The sequence below is a fragment of the Euprymna scolopes genome, chromosome 17, assembly GCF_053919585.1.
Source record: "Euprymna scolopes isolate OS-2025 chromosome 17, ASM5391958v1, whole genome shotgun sequence".
NCBI classification, from domain to species: domain Eukaryota; kingdom Metazoa; phylum Mollusca; class Cephalopoda; order Sepiida; family Sepiolidae; genus Euprymna; species Euprymna scolopes.
The window spans coordinates 110,854,796-110,875,544 of NC_136498.1; the positions used below are offsets into that span (position 1 = coordinate 110,854,796).

The following is a 20,749-nucleotide window of genomic DNA, read 5'->3' on the forward strand; positions in this document are numbered from 1 at the left end:
CATAATAATTGTTTGTAGGGGTGATTTGATATAATTAGATTATTTACGAGGATGGTTCAATAAGAACTTGTTTACGCTGGATTTAAAGACAACGATATTGTAGTCACCTGGAAAGCAGACCATCCACCCTTTTCCCCATTGCACTATGTGCTCAAGATCAGAGAAGAGATAATCAGAGAGATCTGGGCCGTTTCTGGTCTTTGAAGTGTTTGCCATAGATGGTAGTGTCATCTGCATAAATGTCTAAAAAGAATTTTTTTTTAAAGTTTTTTTTACTCTTATTCTCTCCAAACAAGACATATTGCTACTTAGGCGTAAGAGGCTACTATTTGGAGCCATGTCTACAGAGACATTATGGAAGGAGTTGAGCAGCGAAATGTCTATTCACATTACATTTAAATTTCTGCATCTTAGTACAGTTAGGGAAGCAAGAGTCCGGAAGGGAATTCCAAAATCTAGTAGTTCAAGGGAAGAAACTATTAGGGTAGGAGGCTTTCTGGATCTAGGGATTTTTACAGTAAAGAGGTGGAATTTTGCTGCTTGTTAGGTTAGGAGTATTTAGGTCAAAGAGATGCATTAAAATACCTATATAACAGGCATAGGGATGTAACATTGCGAGGATGGGACAGGGGTTTGAGCTTGGTTGATAATGCGGGACCTAGCCTATCAAAGTAAGGGGGCTTCCTCAAGAAGGATAGAAAATATTAGCCAATTTTAGAAAGTAAATATTATATGATATTTATAGATGACCTTTCTGATAAAATTGTGTCCGAGATGGGTATTAATGACACCATGCTCTATATTAGACATGAAGAAAAAAAAGAATGTATACATATCCAAGACAATGGCAGAAACTCTAGAAAACGACCTTCAGTCTGTAGTGGAAACATTTAATGCTACTAAGACTAAGCTTCTTTCCTTTAGCAATTACAAGAAACCTTTTAAATTCGATTGCCATGAAAAATAACACCCTACCTAAAAGTGCATATTTCAACATTCACAAGCAGTATCAACTGGAACAAATGCATTGAGGATATTTCCAAGACTGCTGCAAAGAAGATGGGCTCTCATTACCATGCTAGAAAATTATTCATGCCAGAGAGCATCCTATATCTTCACAAAGCCACAATTTGCCCATGCATGGAGTATTGTCGCCATATCTGGCCTAATATATCTACCACTAGTCTCTCACTTTTAGACAGGGTTAAAAAAAGAGTTGCATATCTAATAGCTCCTGCACTTTCAGACAAACTCCCAAATTCTGTCCCGTCGCTGCAGTGTTGCATCCCTGTGGCTGTTTTACAAGTATTTTAATGAAATGTGCTCTCTCAATGTACACACGTCAGACTAACCCAATAAGCAGCAAAATCACACCTTTTCACTATCAAGGTTCCTAAGTGTCAGAAAGACTTCTACTTTAATAGATTCTTCCCTTAGCCTGCCAGACTTTGAAATTCCCTCCGTTTCCTGCTTCCTTAATATGCTGAAATTTAAATGTAATGTGAACAGAAATCTCGTTGCTCAACTCCCCACAGTCCCCGATTAGACACAATCCCAAATAGTAGGACTTTTCGCTCAAAGTGGCAATATGCCTTGTTTGGGCTGAATAAAAGTAAAAACAAATCACTTTGGCAATACAACTAGCATTACTTGTGGTTCATTTTCAACAAAAATACAACGCAAATCAAACGGGAATTATTTCCAACAAACGAAAGAAAGAATCAAGATTATCTTGTGGTGTTATCTTGATTTTATAATTTACCCTTCCCTCCTATCATCATGTGACACGGTAAGAAGTAGAAAGAAAATAATCACCATGGCAACATGCATAGAGTTACGGTCCGCTTCACTGTAGACAGCCACAGAACGGATGCCCATCTTCCTGGCCGTTCGGATAACGCGACATGCTATCTCCCCACGGTTGGCAATCAAAACTTTATCAATCAGGCGGGAAACTGAAAAGAAAAAAAAAAAAAAAAAAAAAAAAAAATCAATGAATAAAAAATTAATATTTAAAAAGAAGCAAGCAAAATGTTATTTTGTTAAAATGTTATTTCGTTAAAATGAAAACATTGGAAAATCAAGCAATACGATAATTTTTTTATGATTAAATTAAAAATGAAAACGATTGTTATTCAAGTTTGTGATGTTTTCAGTGGAATCCACCCTAGTCATAAAAACATTTGTAATGTTTTTTTTTTACTATACTATATATTAGGTACAATATAATATTCAATAGAGAAATTACACTGTAATAATAAATGTGAAATCTGCACAAATGAAAATATATTAAGCGTAGTTTACGATTGGCAAGACTGGACGCCTCTCTGCTAGTTTTTCAATAAAAAGATTTACTTACCTGACATTTTTAGGATTCTTTTTCTTGATTTTCGTTTTAATTTTTATTCCCTGAAAAAAAAGGGGGAAAAAAAGTAAATGTAATATTCATTCAAAGTTATTAAATTAACGGCTAACAATTAACTAATATTCTAAAAGGTCTTTTATAACTTCTCACTTTTATATAATATATATATATATATATATATATATATATATACTGCGTGTGCAAAATAAAGACTTCAAGACAAGGTGTTGATGGCAACAAAAAGTGTATTTCATTTTACGTTACAATTGTTTCAATGTCTAGTTCGACAATTTCAAACATTATATCGTTTGAAAATTTTCAAAAACCAGCATTTCTTTAAACTTTATGAATAAACACACTTTAGGCAATGTAGCATTTTTTGAATAGAAAGAAAAAAAGGCGAGGGGAAATAAATATATATATATATATATATATATAGTAGAACTCCAGAATACAGCATTAAAAATTAGTAACAAAATACAGTACAGTATAAAATACACATGTATATGATAGATAACACCATAAGGCGGAGCAAATACCATAACCAGGGGTCGGAAAAACATTGTATTACACATTGAAAACTGAAAAAACTGTATCCTAGGGCCACCATATCCCGGGGTTCTACTGTATAAATCTTTTAATAATATATATACATTTAATGTATATATACAATAAAAATGTTTTATAAAATTGACATATCTATTAAAGCTCAATAAAAATGGATTGGACTTTCAGAGCATATATATAATTTGTAAACAATTCAAATAAGTTATCTTATGGATTTATATGGGTCTCTGATGAGTTGTTTGGTCTAGCTATACTATTCACTGTTCATAAGTTTATGTGCATATGTATATATATATTAAAAAGTTTGACTCATATCCAGGTAACTTACATCTAAAATTTCAAGTGTTTAGACCCAAAATTAGCAGAGGATGTTGGTAGAGTCTGCAAAGGTCAACTTTGACCTCTTGGCAGCCAAATTTTCGCCCAAAACCTAATTAAAAAGCTTGTTGCATGTCTGAATACCCTTTATGTAAATTTCAAATTTTTAGACCCAAAATTGGCTGAATAGTTTGCTAGAGACTGCAAAGGTCAAATCTTTTGAACTTTGACCCCTTAGCAGCCAAATTTTCGCCCAAAAACTGATTAAAAAGCTTGCCCTATCTCTGAATATACTTCATGTAAAATTTCAAATGTTTAGACCAAAAATTGGCTGAGTAATTTGGTAGAGACCACAGAGGTCAAAATATTTAAAACTTTGACCCCAATTTTGACCTCTTAACATTGTTTTGGGTTCAAATCAAATTAAAAAGTTTGATCCATGTCCAAGTAACCTACATTTAAAATTTCAAGTGATTAGACCCAAAATTGGTGGAGGAGTTTGGTAGAGCTTTCAAACATCAAATCGTTGAACTTTGACCCATTGACAGCCAAATTTCTGGCCGAAAACTGATTAAAAAGATTTTCTCAAATCTCAATACCCCTTATGTGAAATCTCGAATCTGTATACTGAAAATTGACAGAGTAGTTTGGTAGTGAAATAGACACACACAGAGAATTTCACTTTTATAGATATAGAGATATATATAACTGATAAAAATACAATTAGCCTTTTAGCAAATAAACCTATCAAGATAGAAGAAGTTGTACACTGTTAGGTGGAGCAATTAATATAAAAAGTGAGAGATGAGAGTTCGGTTGAAAAAAGAACTTTCTAAATCATCAGATATTTGATGAGAAGCATCTAGCTTCAAAATGCCATGTCCTAAAAAGGTTCTTCTTTTTTATCTTCCTTATTGATACGAGTTAAACTATATATATATATATATATATATATATATATATATATATATATATATATATATATATATATATATATAATTTCCCCAAAACCTCTGGTCTGAATGGAGGGGAGACTAAAAATTGCTGCTATGCTTTCAAATGATCTGAAATAACAGCAAAGGGAGACTTGATTCCAAATATTTCTCATATGTTATATCTTCCCTCTTTTGGAAATAGGGTACGATCATGAATATCTCCAGTATCAAATAATCCTTATACACTGTGAAATTTACTTTATGTATGAAAACCAAAGAGGGGAGATATAACATATGAGAAATATTTGGAATCAAGTCTCCCTTTCCTGTTATTTCAGATCATTTGAAACCATAGCAGCAATTTTTAGTCTTTCCTCCATCAAGGCCAAAGGTTTTGGGGAAATATCAGCTGTTTTGTAATTCATATGCAAAACTAGGAAAATAAACGACTATGATTGAAATATTGAAAAAAGTGTGGTATTTTTCCACCCTCAAAAATCCTATAAAAGGAGGCTAAAAATGAAAATAACAGTTTATATCACAGGAAAAAGTAGTTTCCAAGATATGAAGAAATTATAGTTTTAAAAAGTGGGGCAATTACTTTTCTATATATTTTTACGTAAAATGAACACCCACTTTATAGCCACCTATTTGGGGGGGGGTATTTTTTTTTTTAGGGGTGATGTTTATTTGGTAATTGTCGCCTGGTAGACCAATACAAAACCAAAACTTGTTTAACTTCGGTTTTTGGGTGTGCTGAAAACGAATATCGTATTTAAATTTTCCGCAAATAAGTATTTTTCTGGGTGTTAAGCAATGTAATTCTTTATGTTATAAGTGGTGGCCCTTGTTTTATGCGCAAGCACACATATTTTTGCTTAATACCCAGAAAAATACTTATTAGCAGAAAATTTAAATGCAATATTCGTTTTCAACATACCCGAAAATCTATACAAGTTTTTTAAGGTAGGTTTTTTGTTGGTCTACCAGGACACAATAAATACCAGCCTTAAAAAAAAAAAAAATAAGACACCCCAAAAAGGTGGCCATTTTACGTTAAATTAATATAGAAAAGTGATCATCAACTTTTTGAAACAATAATATGCGACCTTAAGGGCAAATGTCACATAGCCCACTACACAATTCAGGTCATTAGCTTTCCAACGAGCCTTCGTTTGTTAAATTCTAATCAATAGTCGCCAAGATTTTGAATTTATAAAATTGCCAAAAAAGGTAGTATATCTATAAATATATATATATGTATGTGTGTGTACATATATATATATATATATATATATATATATATATATATATGTTTTATTTTTTTTATTACCGTTTTATCTGTTTGGTTACATATGTTTCGGATGTTAGACCATGTTTACGATCCAACAGCCTTGTCAGATCTTACAGAAAAGGTAAGAATTTTTTGTAAGGTCTGACAAAGCTGTTGGATCATAAACATGGTCCAACATCCGAAACATATGTAACCAGCCAGATAAAACAGTAATAAAAAAATAAAACATATATTTGCTCTGCAATAGTATTCAGCACTCTCTTCAGGTTTTTACTAAATATATATATAAACTCATAGCCAAATTGAATAATGAAACTACATGAAAATTTGCAGGCATTTTTAAGATTGTAATACTATTCTATGGTTAAAATTTTATGACAATTGGTAAAAAAACAAAATTATATTTTCAAAATATGCCCAAATTTGCCTACACTTGTAAATATAGGGTCATCGTAGACCAGCTTTAGTTTTGCTGCTTTTGGGTAAATTTTGCTTAGGTTTTTTTATGCTTTGTTGTCTCCCAAGTGGCCTCACCAGGCCATTAATACACATAAAATGTGCCTCGCCAGGCCATTAATACACATAAAATGTGCCTCGCTAGGCCATTAATACACATAAAATGTGCCTCGGCAGGCCATTAATACACATAAAATGTGCCTCGCTAGGCCATTAATACACATAAAATGTGCCTTGCTAGGCCATTAATACACATAAAATGTGCCTTGCTAGGCCATTAATACACATAAAATGTGCCTTCAATAAAATGTGGCTCGCCAGGCCATTAATACACATAAAATGTGCCTTCAATAAAATGTGTCTCACCAGGCCATTAATACACATAAAATGTGCCTTCAATAAGTTTCCAGACTTATTTTGTACAAGCATTTAAAATTGTCATAGACGCTTGAAAATTCAGTATGTTATTGCGATACATCTTATGAGATGACTGACAAATTTTTATGATTTCAGGTTCAAATAAACAGCTACAGCAGGAACTGGAATACACCCTAGTAAAGCCTGAGTGTAACAGTTGGTAATGATAATAGAAACAATAAGTGCACAGTTTGATGTCAGTGTGAGAACTGTATACAAAATTATTCACGAGGAACTGAAGATGTGGAAGATTTCTGCAAAGTTTGTCCCAAGGGTGCTCAGAGAAGATCACAGACTATTTGATCAAGATGAGCATCAAGATAGTTCCTCACCCTCCCTATAATCCAGACCTTGCTCCCTGTGACTTTTGGTTATTCCCTAGGCTTAAGGAAAACCTTAGAGGCTGTCATTATGAGACAATTGAGAGCTGTGACGAGGGTCATTGCCACGTTCACACAAGAGGACTTCCATGGGGCTTTCGAGAAGTTGTTGGAACAATACAAAAAGTGTGTTGCAGCCAGAGGAGATTACTTCGAAAGGGGACTAGAGTTTCATGTGTGTACTATCAATAAAAGTGCCCATATGAAAAAATTCTGGAAACTTATTGAAGCACCTCATGTATAATATATATATGTATAATAAAACGAAACAGATACCATCAAGAATTGTAAATGTCAACTGAATTAAAGGAATAAATTATAAGATGGTCAACATCATGAAGTTTGGAATATAGTCTTTTGTCATTTATTCACTATATTGCTCTGTAATTACATTAAGCTTCTTAAATAAGGATTGGTATATATTATAAGAAAATATGTGTGTGTGTGTGTGTATATATCCAGACTAAAAAATTTAGCGTAACTGCACATTTACAGATCCAAGCAACTTCCTGTTTTTAAAGTCATCTGCAGTGAACGGTGTAACTCAATTAAAAGATGCTGATGAAAATGTAAATCAACTCATAAAAATATCCGAAACTGATTATTTCATTTGAAATCAATTAAAATAAATTAAATAAATGGAAAAGAAAAAGAAGTTTTTGTTTGCCAGAGCCAAAAACAAAATGAAGTGTAATAAATTTCTTGACTCCGAGTTTAATTTTGCGTTTTTCTATTGGTCAATCTTGACAATCATGAGTCGTATTTCCAAACATTGATAACATGGCTGCCAAAATGTGACGTCACTTGGGAAATGCAAAATGTGACATCCAGTAACATGAAACAAAATACGGTTTAATAGTCTTCATGCAAAATAATCCAACAAACGCAGCATATTTTCTTTTCCAAAATTTTTAAAAAATGGTTTCATCAAGAGATTCCTTCGTCTAATACGAGCATTTTTGTAATTTTAACTTTTGTAATTTTGTGGGGTAAACTTCTACCGCTCCAGAAGATATCTCACTACTGATGCAATTCTCTATCTGTATAAAAGCCAAGTACGTCCAAAGATGGAGTATTGCTGCCACATCTGGGCTAGAGCTTCAAAAAACAGCCTATCCTGCCTTGACAAAGTACAAAATAGACTTCATGGCTTAGTGAGGGTGCCCCTTTCTCTTCCTTGCAACCTCTCTCCCACAGAAGAGACGTTGCGAGCCTGTCCTTGTTTTATTGTTATTTCCATGGCAAGTGCTCGTCGAAGCTCCAATCTCTGGTCCCCCCTCGCCAATCTTCCACGATAAACACCCGTCTAGCTAAAACTACTGTCAATAATTTCCCCCATTCTTTATCTGTGCCTAAATCAAAACGTAGATTCCATGAACAAAGCTTCTTTCTGAGAAGTGCCCGTTTGTGGAATTCTCTTCCGTTTGCCCATTTCCCACCTGACTACAACTTGGATGTCTTCAAGTCCAACATAAACAAATTCCTGATTAATCGCCCCCTTAAGTAAGACACTTTATCAAATCTCCATTACTAACTATTACTACAATATTATCCCATTGATTATTGTACACACAATAACCCTTAGTGGCTTCCGGGCCTTGATAAGTGGTGATCCCCATGTAAAAAAAAAAAAAAAAAAAAAAAAAAAATTGTATTTGGTTTCCACCTTAACAATTTTCCTTTAAAATGACGACTTATTACAGGTTTCCGAGTATGTTGAAAACGAATATCAAATTTAAATTTCCGCAAATAAGTAGTTTTCCAGATATTAAGCAATGTAATTCCTTATGTTAAAAGTGAAGGCCATCGCATGCATCAAAAATATGTGTGCTTGCGCGTACAACAATGGCCACCACTTTTAACATAAGGAATTACATTGCTTAATATCCGGAAAATTACTTATTTGTGGAAAATTTTAACGTGATATTCGTTTTCAGCATACCTTAAAACCAGTAAAAGTTATTTTAAAGGAAAATGTTGAGGTGGAAACCAAGTAAAAATTTAACATTTTTGTTAAAAACAAGAATTATGAATATTGTTTTAATGGTTTGAATTGTTTTAATGGTTTTAAATCAGAGATTTGTTGGTTTATTTTTTTAAAAATTTAAAAACACTACAAAAGAAAAGGAATTTGCGACTATTTTTTTTAATGAAATGTTAACTAGCAGGGCCTGTAGAAATTCCACAGGGGACTCATTCATATGTAATATATTGATGTTGGAATTCTGTAGATGTTCAGTGTAAATGGAGACGCTCTGATATTATTTTGATGATATATTATTTTGTTAAAACTGCAAAAGTATTTATCTAAGCTGGTATGAACGCCCAGCAAAGCCCGGTCGTAAAGTACACTTGATTTTGTATATATTATTATAGAGTTAATGTTTTACCGATTCTTATATATTATAAAGTTGCGATTTCAAAAATAAATAAAAAATACATCCATATGACTTGGGTGCATTATCAGTTATAATCGAAACCAAAACTTATGAAGAATTCTTGGTAAAATTATTTATTACAAGAAATGGAAGTCCATAAACGACAGTCACTCGAATGTAAGCATGACACACAAAATAAATAACACACACGCTATCCTATTAATATATAGATAAAAGGCAACAACTACGAAAACATATTTTCGTTTCATGTTTCCGGATGTCGCATTTTGCATTTTCCAAGTGTAGGTCGCCTTTTGTCGACCATGCTCTCAGTGTTTCAAAATACAACCTACGATTGTCAATATAGCCTTCGATTAGGAATTCGTTATGGATTTTAATAATGGTCGTCGTCGACGACGACGACGATGACGACAACAATAATAATAATAATAATAATAATTATAATAATAATAAACAACTGCAGTTTAATTTTAGCCGAAATTGACTTTTAGCATCATCAGCCTGTCTCGTTATTGCACGCGTATTGTTTCAGCCATTTTTATTGTTGTTTTTTTTTTCGTATTGCCACCCGGACTTAGGGATAATGAACAACATGTAATCAATTTTTACGACGTGCCCCAATGTATTATAAACACCCCAACATGTTAAAAATGGCTTTCGGAATAAACACACCCTCAACCTCCCCATGTTAAGAACGGCTTTCGAGGTTGAGGGTGTTTATTCTGAAAGCCGTTCTTAATATGGAGAGGTTGGGGGTGTTTATAATACACTGGGGAGTGGGGCAATTTTTACGACATAATGAGAGTTCATAGGAATGCCATTTTAAGCAAGCAAGATGTTGTTGCGAGAATAGTACTAGCAGGAATAATAAATTGGCGAGAACACAAACACACACCATAAGTCCGGGTGTCACGAAAAAACAAACGATATGCGGTGGGTGGGCGTAACGAGACCGTTAAAATTCAATTTCGATCGAAATGACAGTTTAAAGATATTTTAAAGGGTTTGATTATCAGATTCGTTTTCAGCGACCTCGAATACCTCTTAAAAAAACAAATTAGAGTGGTCGGTGTTCTGTTGTAGCGTAAGGTAACATTTACCAAGATTTTAAAATCACATTAAAGTTTTACACGTAATTGTTGATTAAATAATGTTTATGTTTCTTTGAGTGGCTTCCAGGCCTTGATAAGTGACTGGTGACTCCCTTGTACAAAATAAAGGCGCTTATACAGTTTAGTCAGGACACTAAAAATTGAAAATATTGAAAAAAAAAAAAAAAAAGTTATATTGTACGTACTCGTTATAGTCTGAAGTTCCCTGAAAAAAAATTTCACTTAATTTCATCAAGCAGTTTTTATTTTACAGCGAAAAAAAAAAAAAAATTTATGATACCGAGTAAAAGGTTCGATTTTTAGGAAGAAACGCTAGTAATAAAGATGGAGAGGGAGTGTCGGCGCTTTAACTGGAGTTATCTCCCTTTGGCGTGTTCAACAAATTTCGTAATGGCTGACGGGGTTTGTATTACTGTACACATAGATTCGAAAAAGTTGTCAAAAAACAAATATATAACAAATAAATGTTATCAAAGGCAAGATAAGTTACTTTTCTACCTAACTGGATAATTTTTCGTGTTTTTATTCAATGTAACATGTTTATTCAGCTCGAAAACATACAGTGTTTACCGATGTATTCGAAAATTCCAGATGGCGTCTGATTCTCTCTTTAACACGGTAAGTTTGGGAAAAGGTGTTATAAATACAAAACTATACAAAATACTATTAAAAACCCGCCGAATATATGTCAACCTATGTCACGGTAACATATATTGAGCGAGTTTTTAACAGTATTTTATCTGGTTTTTTATTTATAACACCTTTTCCCAAACTTACCGTGTTAAAGAGAGAATCAGACGCCATCTTGAATTTTCGAATACATCGGTAAACACTGCATATTTTTCGAGCTGAATAAACATGTTACATTAAATAAAAATACGAAAAATATATCCAGTTTGGTAGAAAAGTAACTTATCTTGCCTTTGATAACATTTATTTGTTATATATTTGTTTTTTGACAACTTTTTCGAATCTATGTGTACAGTAATACAAACCCGAAATTTTTATTTCGGAGATCTTCAGTTCAAAACAGATACGTACAATATAACCTTTTTTCGATATTTTCATTTTTTTAATGTGTTGACTAAACTGTACAAGTACCAAAATAAATGATATTTTACGATCCCGAACTACATGTTGCCCCCCCCCATCTAATCTATAGGTCTACTTGTCCTGAAAAAAAATAAAAATAATAAAAATTCTTGCAACCGCTAACTTACTACTTAGGGTTAGTACGAGGGTAAATAAAAGGCATTTTAGTTTTCATAGAAGAGGGGGGGGGCGGAAAAAAAGAATTATGAATAAATTTGTTCTAAATGAATTAGCTAGTTTTTTTACTTTCATTTATTGGCAACACGGAGTTCGGGACCTTAAAATAAACTTTTTTCCTTTTTAATCTATACTAATAAATGAGGGAGTTGCCACTGCTATCCGTAAGACGGTGTTTACATCATAGCCTTCGACAGTTGAAAGCAATTTTAAGCCTTGAACATGGAGATCGAAACTAATTCCTGGCTAGAATAATAAAAAAAAAAAAAACTAAGACGAAAGGCAACTATTATGTTACATAATTTCGCTAAAATCAAAAGATAAACAAGATTTTGTTGACCGCCGTAATCAAAAGGTCATTCATAAGTTTGTTCTCTTGTAAGTTTGAAAAACGAGGTGAACGAAGCGAAAAAAACACAACACCATTATCGAATCAAGTAACTAAAATAAACATTTAATATAAACGACATTCAATCAAAATATAAACTTTAAATCATTGACAAGATTATCACAATTACAATATGGACATAAACATAAATAATAAGTCTAACCTGATAACAATACTTTGAAGTTTTCCAGCGTGTCGCAGCTAAGTTCGATAACTCTTAAATAAAAAAAATCACATTTGCGGAAGTTATTCGGGGTTACTTCCCTATGAGATGTGGCTCTTCATTGCTTTACACTATAAGCTACATACCTTATATATATAGATATATAGATATATAGATATAGATATGTATGTATGTATGTATGTATGTATGTATGTATGTATGTATCTATTATATGAGAACTTTGTGTCTCTATAAACTCGAAAATGGGTCAATTTTTTATGAAATTTCACACAAAGAGAATTTATGTGCCTGGCAGTGTTCTTAGGTAGGTTTTGTATCGGAATGTCTTTGATAAGTATCAATAATCATTAATCGAAATAATCTGATGTAATAAGGAAAAGGTGATTTTCACCAAATTTAACACCTTACACACATGGATTTGAGAATGTTTATTACCACACAAGCCAAAAGGCCCGACATATAAAATCAACAGTAGGTCCTTTGATATGACAAGGGTGCGTTCGAAATGAATGTTTCTGTTTCGAGCACAATTGAAGCATGATATTTACCTTTTGTTCATTTATTTATTGTGGACTATTATCCTTATTTTTAGTTGTTGCGTCACAACATTTCGGCCAACTTTTCCTCTGGCCTTCATCAGGTGGTAACTGTAACAGGATAGGAACTCCGAATCTCCTAACAGCATTTTCAGCAATTACTGCCTTTCCATAGTTGTTTTTCATCTCATCACGTTTTGGCCTCTGGCCAGCTTTGGGTACGATTGAAACCGCTATCTTCAGACAATGTTCACCTGGAACTGTATTCAACGTCTCTATCTGCTGCATCATGGACCTCGAAGGGCGATGAAGGTTGGATTTTTTCGTCTTATAAATCCATGTTTATTTATTATCTGATCTTCCATTGTCGGGTCCGTACCGAATGGTATATATTATTTAATTAATTGGAATTCATTATTGAGATGAGTATTATTTATTCATTCATTCATTTATTTATGCATTCATTTATTTATGCATTTATTTATTTAATCATTTATGTATTTATTTATTTATGCATTCATTTATGCATTCATTTATGCATTTATTTATTTATTTATTTAATCATTCATTTATTTATTTATTTATGCATTCATTTATGCATTCATTTATTTATTTATTTATGCATTCATTTATTTATTTAATCATTTATTTATTTATTTATTTATGCATTCATTTATTTATTTATTTATGCATTCATTTATTTATTTATTTATTCATTTATTTATTTATTTATTATGCATTCATTTATGCATTCATTTATTTATTATGCATTCATTTATTTATTTATTTATGCATTCATTTATTTATTTATTTATTCATTTATTTATTTATTTATTATGCATTCATTTATGCATTCATTTATTTATTTATTTATGCATTCATTTATGCATTCATTTATTTATTTATTTATTTATGCATTCATTTATTTATTTATTCATTTATTTATTTATTTATTATGCATTCATTTATGCATTCATTTATTTATTTATTTATGCATTCATTTATGCATTTATTTATTTATTTATTTATGCATTCATTTATTTATTTATTTATGCATTCATTTATTTATTTATTTATTCATTTATTTATTTATTTATTATGCATTCATTTATGCATTCATTTATTTATTTATTTATGCATTCATTTATGCATTCATTTATTTATTTATTTATTTATGCATTCATTTATTTATTTATTTATTTATGCATTTATTTATTTATTTATTTATTTATGCATTCATTTATTTATTTATTTATTTATGCATTCATTTATTTATTTATGCATTCATTTATTTATTTATTTATTTATGCATTCATTTATTTATGCATTCATTTATTTATTTATTTATTCATTTATTTATTTATTTATTATGCATTCATTTATGCATTCATTTATTTATTTATTTATGCATTCATTTATGCATTCATTTATTTATTTATGCATTCATTCATGCATTCATTCATGCATTTATTTATTTATTGCGGACTATTGTCCTCATCTTTTACTTGTTGTTTCACGACATTTCGGCCAACTATTTCTCTGGCCTTCGTTAGGTGGTAAACGTCAGGTTCATTTGGTCTGATGAAGGCCAGAGGAATAATTGGTCGAAACGTCATGAAGCAACAAGTAAAAGATGAGGATAATAATCCGCAATAAATAAATTAATACAAATTACTCATCTCAATAATGAATTCCAATTAATTAAATAATACCTGCCTTTTGTATTTCAACCTTTACTACAAGCCATTATAGATAAAAATAAATTTATAAAATGAACAGTAAGTTCTCTACAGTGCAATGTAGACTACAATGTATTGTGAACTAAGTCACTCGAGAGGCATGCGTAGCTTCTTCCTGGTGCACCGCGATGGGTCCCCAATTAGAGGAGGCAATCAAGCAATTTGATTGGAAAATAGGCTATTTCACCAATTTCGATGACAATAAAAATATGGGAGTATGAAACATTTGTTGATCATCATTTGATGCCAGACAAGATTGGGTTTCTGTGCTACTATATAAGTTAAAGTGTACATTTCCCTACGCAATAACTGACAATTCTAAGTCTACAGACTCGAAATTTGATATACAGGGTACTGAGATTTGGGAAAATCGATGTGATCGGTTTTCGGCCAGAAATTTGTCGATTAAGGGGTCAAAATTCAACGATTTGACCTTTGAGAACTCTACCAAACTCCTCCAACAATTTTCGGTCTAAACACTTTAACTTTTGGATACAGGTTCATTGGACATGGATCTAACTTAACTTAATTTTAGCCCAAAACAATAAATTTTAAGGGGTCATAATGGGGGTCAAAGTTAAAAAAATTGACCACTTTTTTTTTTTTTGCTCAACATACATCTCCAAATACCCGAGCAACGCCGGGAACTCATGCTAGTATATATATAAAAGTGAATGTGTCTCTGTGTGTGTACATTTCCCTACGCAATACCTGTCAATTTTAAGTCTAGACTCGAAATTTGATATACAGGGTACTGAGATTTGGGAAAATCTTTGTAATCGGTTTTTGGCCAGAAATTTGGCAATTAAGGGGTCAAAGTTCAACGATTTGATCTTTGAGAACTCTACCAAAATCCTACACCAATTTTGGGTCTAAACACTTGAAATTTTAGATATAGGTTCCTTGGACATGGATCTAACTTAATAACTTGATTTGAGCACAAAACAATAAATGTTAAGGGGTCATAATAGGGGTCAAATTTTAAAAAAATTGACAGCGTTTTTTTTTTGCTTATCATACACCTCCAAACATCTGGGCAACGCCAGGCTGAAATGCTAGTATATATATATATTGAGCACTGTCAATGAACTCATTATATTCATTGTTTTCTCTTTTTGGCTCTTAGATACATGTAACCTGGAAAACTATTGTGACCCAACCAGCCATGATAATGAGAGATTACCCCAGAGGGAGTAAGGAGAGCTGAATTAGAGCTATGGTTGAAAACTGCTTTTTTAATTTCATGGCAGGTCCCGAATGACAGCAGATAACTGCACCGAAATACATTTTTCTTTGTAAAAAAAATAAAAAACAGTCTAAAATATGAAACAATATTGCTATAAAAGTGACTATTTGGAGATTACTAACTGATTGTTTGGGCTAAAAATTTGCCCCAGAGGTCAAGAACTGAAGCGGCCGGGTGCATGAGAAAATTGTTGATGAGAACCTTTGTTCTGTGGAAAGTTTCCTGATTGGGATGTATATGGAAGGTGGCTGATTATCCAATCAGAACGAACCAAGGTGTAACAGATTTGACGATGATTGGTTAGATGGAAAACCCATGTCTACTCCGACCTACACGACTCCTTCATATGTAAAGCACTGTAGAGCAAAGAAAATCAGTTTTTGATCTCAGTCTGGAGACTGTCCACCACTCCACACTCCAGCCCGTTCAAGAAAGCACTTGTCCTTTGACTGGTTGATAAGCAAGTAAGGCCACGTTCATTGACTACTGTAATTACTAGAAAAAGAGAGTTGTAATCAACATTTTCATTCTTTTTATTTTTAATTCTCCTGTTAAAAACTGTATAATTATTTTCTATTTTTTCTCTTTCATGAATAATTAATTTCATATGAAGACTACAACCAGAGTCAGCGTCGATAATTAGGACTTGCAAGTAAACTTAAGGAAAAACAACCAAGTTGAATTATCTCTTTCAGCCGAAGAAAGAAAAAATCATCAACTGCATCATATCAACCCTCTCTTCGTGAAAGCGACTGAGACTGCGTCGCAGGACTTTGGTGGATGTTGGAGCTGAACTAGCTAGAACTACACTAGGATTACGGTCTTCTTCATGTTTCATCTTAACCGAGGGAGGTCAGGTCTTCGCACAACATTATACCAATATATATATATATATATATATATATATATATATTTATTAATTAACTTTCTTGGATTTATATTTTTGGATTTTACCGTCATTGGATAATTTACCTTTCACCAGACTATCCATTCACACGTAATCACCTTTTTCTTCACCATATTCCCTCTGCTTCACTTTTTGTTATCAAGTAAGATCTTTGACTTACTTGCAGTTTCAGCAAATACTTTTGTATGCAAAATCCGATCCTGCATTTTGCTAATTCCTACATTCTGATGAGAAGGAAAGTATTTCTTTGAAACTCCGTGGATTAAGGACTATCCACTTATTAAGTGTTTCTTTTTCAGATTAAATATGTTTTTAACTCTTTTTCAAAGTGTTTTTTTTAACATGTTTTATTAACTATTTGCTCATATATATATATATATATATATATATATATATATATATATATTAGTTAGTCTTGGAAGTTTTTAACCTTTAAAACTATTAAAAAAAATATATATATATTTTTTATCAATCGTTAGAAAACTATTTAGTCAGTAAGTCTTTCAATCACCTGAAATCACTGCATCAACTTGCTCTCTCGAATTCACTATAGTACCAGTAATAATTTATTTTTTAAGGGATCATCAGTTTACCATGAAATACTGTTTCGGGATATATATATATATATATATATATACATACCAAGTTAAAAGGTATTATACTTATCAAAGACATTCTGATACAAAACCTATCCAAAAACACTGCCAGATACATAAAGTGTGTGTGAAATTTCATAAAATTCAGCCCAGCTGTTTAGGAGTCCACAGGGAACGAATTCACACACACAAAGTTCTTTTTATGTAATAGTAAAGATTTCAATTTCATGAATAAGAAAAATTTCCTTTTTTCAGTATCACGAGTTCACAAAGTAAAAATACAAGAGGAGGAGGAGGAGAAGGAGTCCAACAGGGAGTATAGCAGCAAAGGATAAAGCTGCCCGGATGTTGACAAGGGTTTCAAACTCACAATTATCCACCTCATCTTCCTTACCTTTTGATATTTTAATTCTCGCAGATTTTGTATATATTATTATAGAGTTAATGTTCTATTGATTTTTTATATTATAAAGTTGCAATTTCAAAAATAAAAAATATATCCATATGACTTGGGTGCATCAACTTAAATTGAAACCGAAACTTGTGGAGAAAAAAAAAAAAAAATGAATAAAATATATATATATATATATATATATATATATATATATATATGAATAAAACTGGAGTCCCTTCAGCTACAATCGATATCAAAACCAAAACTTATGAAGAATTCTTGATAAATTTATAAAAAAAAAAAAAAAAATAGATTACTGGAGTGCCATCAGCTATAATCAAAACCAAAACTTATGAAGAATCCTTGGTAAAATTATTACAAGAAATGGAAGTCCATAACAATTAAATGACAGTCACTCGGATGTAAGCGTGACACACAAAATAAATAACACACACGCTATTCTATTGATATATAGATTATATTCTGTGTGAACCCCTTTTTCTAAATTGTGAAGAATTAACTCAAATAATTTTTTTTAAGATTTGTAAAAATATGAAACAAATATTTTCTGATTAAAAAAACAAAACAAAAAAATGACTATATTTTAAAATCAGAATCGCAGTATGAATATCACAGTAAGCAAGGTGAAAGGGCTTTGCAAAACAAAATGTCTGTTCGCTTCAAATATTGGATACGATCTAACTGGCTTCTTAGTAATGTCAACTTCCTGCTATGACGTAGCTTCCTGTACACATCAGCTTATTGCTAACAGAAACTTTTTTTTATTTTATTTATTTTTACTTAATCTGAAATTTCCGTATTTAATATTTTTTATGCGTTTACTAGTTATGTAAACTTTTCATTCTTTCTCTTAATACTCTCATCCCCTCTCTTCCTTTTGAGTTTTCTTTCGTCTTTCTCAACTTGCATTCATTCTATGTACATGACAAAATGCAGACTTTTTTTTTTTTACATATGCATCACCACTTATCAAGGCCAAGAGGCCACTCAAGGATAAGAGTTAAAGAGTGCACAGTAGAAATTGGACAATATAGTAATCCTTAGTAATTGAAATTCGGTAAATTTGTTAACTTATATGGAACGGCTCATAAAAAACTTGTTTACGTTAGACTTGAAGACAACCATATTGTAGTCAGCTGGAAAACGGAAAACAATTCCAGAGGCGTGCAGTTCTAAGAAAGAAGCTTTGCTCATGGAATCTACGTCTAGGTTTAGGCACAGATAAAGAGTGGGGGAAATCTTGAAAAACGTAAACAAAAATTCCTTTTGAAAAAAGAAAAACACAAATTCTTTTTGTTTTTTTATAAAGGTTTTAATTGCAATATAAAAACGTGCAAAAAAAAAAAAAAAAATTAAGAAAAAATAATATGAAAAGGTATCTCTACAATATTTGCAAATATTACAAAATACTGAAATGTTAAAAATAATTTGGCTGCGATTATTGGAATGTTTTGACATTTTATGGATTACACACACACACACACATATATATATATATATATATACAAATAAAAATAAATAAGGTATAAGCAAAGACCAATATATGTTGTGATTTCTCTTATATTTGGTCTTTTTATCCATTTTTATTTTTTGACATTCATATCCTTACTATCTAAAAATCACACGCACACCCACATATTGTTTCAGTATTTACTTGAACAGTGTTTATATATATATATATATATATATATATATATATATATATATAACTACTTCATTTACTCACATAAAATTAATATACGAAAGTATAGATTTATGCGTAAACTTTAAGTATTTACTTCAAAAGTGCTCAATACGTAGGTAGAGCTAGTTAGTAATATATATATTTTATAAATTACTATATATATATATATATATATATATATATATAGATAGATAGATAGATAGATAGAGAGAGAGCTTAGTATTATGCATTATTCGAATTACTATTCTTATCTAAGTGATTGTTATGTATCAGACAATGTAACCTCCAACCTTCTTCAGGTGCATTTTGAACTTGGGAAGGGGAGGATTTCTTTATCTTATTCCATCTAGTGTTGGGACGAATAATTGGAATTAGAAAAAAAAAAAAAAAAAAAAAAAAATCACAACTTTCTGTATTATCCAAAAAAAAATTTGTGCCTATTTTCCAATGCCAAAAAAGATTCTTTTAATTTTTTTTTTTTTTTTTTTTTTTTTTTTTTTACACAACTTAATTTTCCCTTGTTGATACAAATGATAAATATTTGATTTTAAACTACCAGTAAAACTAAACTATATATCCCCCACCCCATGTATTTTGACATTTGTGAAAATATATGCACATATTACATGGGCTTTATAGCAATCTGAAAAAGCAAACAGAGATTTCAAAAGAATCGGAATCAAAATCAGAAATTGTATCAGAATCGTCCACCACCAGTTCTATCAGCCATGACCAGATAAAAGTGTTGATTATTGTTATTTTTAGTTATTATCATTTGTAGTAAGGGAACATTCAAAAGAAACAGGGAAAAAAATCTTGTCTGCCAAGAGGTGCTTGACTAAAGGACTAAATTCTCTTACAATATGATTTTATTATTCGCATTGAACTATGTAGCACAATAGTATTTGTTAGTACTTATTGACTCGTGTCGTTTGGGTTAGTTCTATTTTTAAAATACAATGGACACTATTTTTCATAGAAATGCTAATAAACTCACACTTGCTGCATGTTATTGGTTTTTCTGTTCAAAGAACTAATTTTGTGGGCAGATTTAGCAAAACGTCTGTTTATTTTTTTATTTATTTATTCACCTTCACCCAAAACAAGGCATATCGCTACTTGGATGTAAGGGGATACTAATTGAGACCATGCCTAAGAAAGATTAAGATGTTAGTTTACGTTACATTTGAACTTCTGTATATCAGTACATTTAGGGAAGCAGGTAGCAGGAAGGGAATTCCAAAGTCTAGCTATTCTAAAGGAAGTTATTAACTATATTTCTGATTTCATGAAATTTACATGGGTCCTGCTAGTTAATAAATATTCCCCAATTTTCAGTTTATTTTCAGTATTTATAAAGTTGAACTATTTCTTGCATTAACAGTAAAATTAAATAAAAAGGAAACAAACATCTTTTTGATATACTTAGTGTTATGTATACGGCACAATCATGACACACCGGTTCTCGCCAGATCACCGAAGTTAAGCAATGATGAGCCTGGCCAGTACGGATGATCATTTGGGAATGCTAGGCTCTGTACG

The 20,749-nt window shown here is 31.5% G+C and overlaps 1 protein-coding gene across 2 annotated transcripts in view; it reads right to left on the reverse strand.

Annotated features, from left to right (window-relative positions):
* Positions 1-20,749, reverse strand: part of LOC145296878 (methylcrotonoyl-CoA carboxylase subunit alpha, mitochondrial-like) — a 73,050-nt gene that overhangs the window by 50,719 nt on the left and 1,582 nt on the right. The window contains exons 1-3 of one of the 2 annotated variants that reach the window (XM_080143014.1): positions 12,064-12,169; positions 2,360-2,409; positions 1,816-1,955 (exon numbers count right to left, since the gene is read on the reverse strand). In XM_080143014.1, the coding sequence (XP_079999140.1) occupies positions 1,816-1,955; positions 2,360-2,366 (147 nt within the window). In that variant the 5' untranslated portion in view covers positions 2,367-2,409; positions 12,064-12,169. Of the gene's footprint in view, positions 1-1,815; positions 1,956-2,359; positions 2,410-12,063; positions 12,170-20,749 lie in introns of those variants that run through there. The other variant, XM_080143015.1, reaches the window with a different exon arrangement.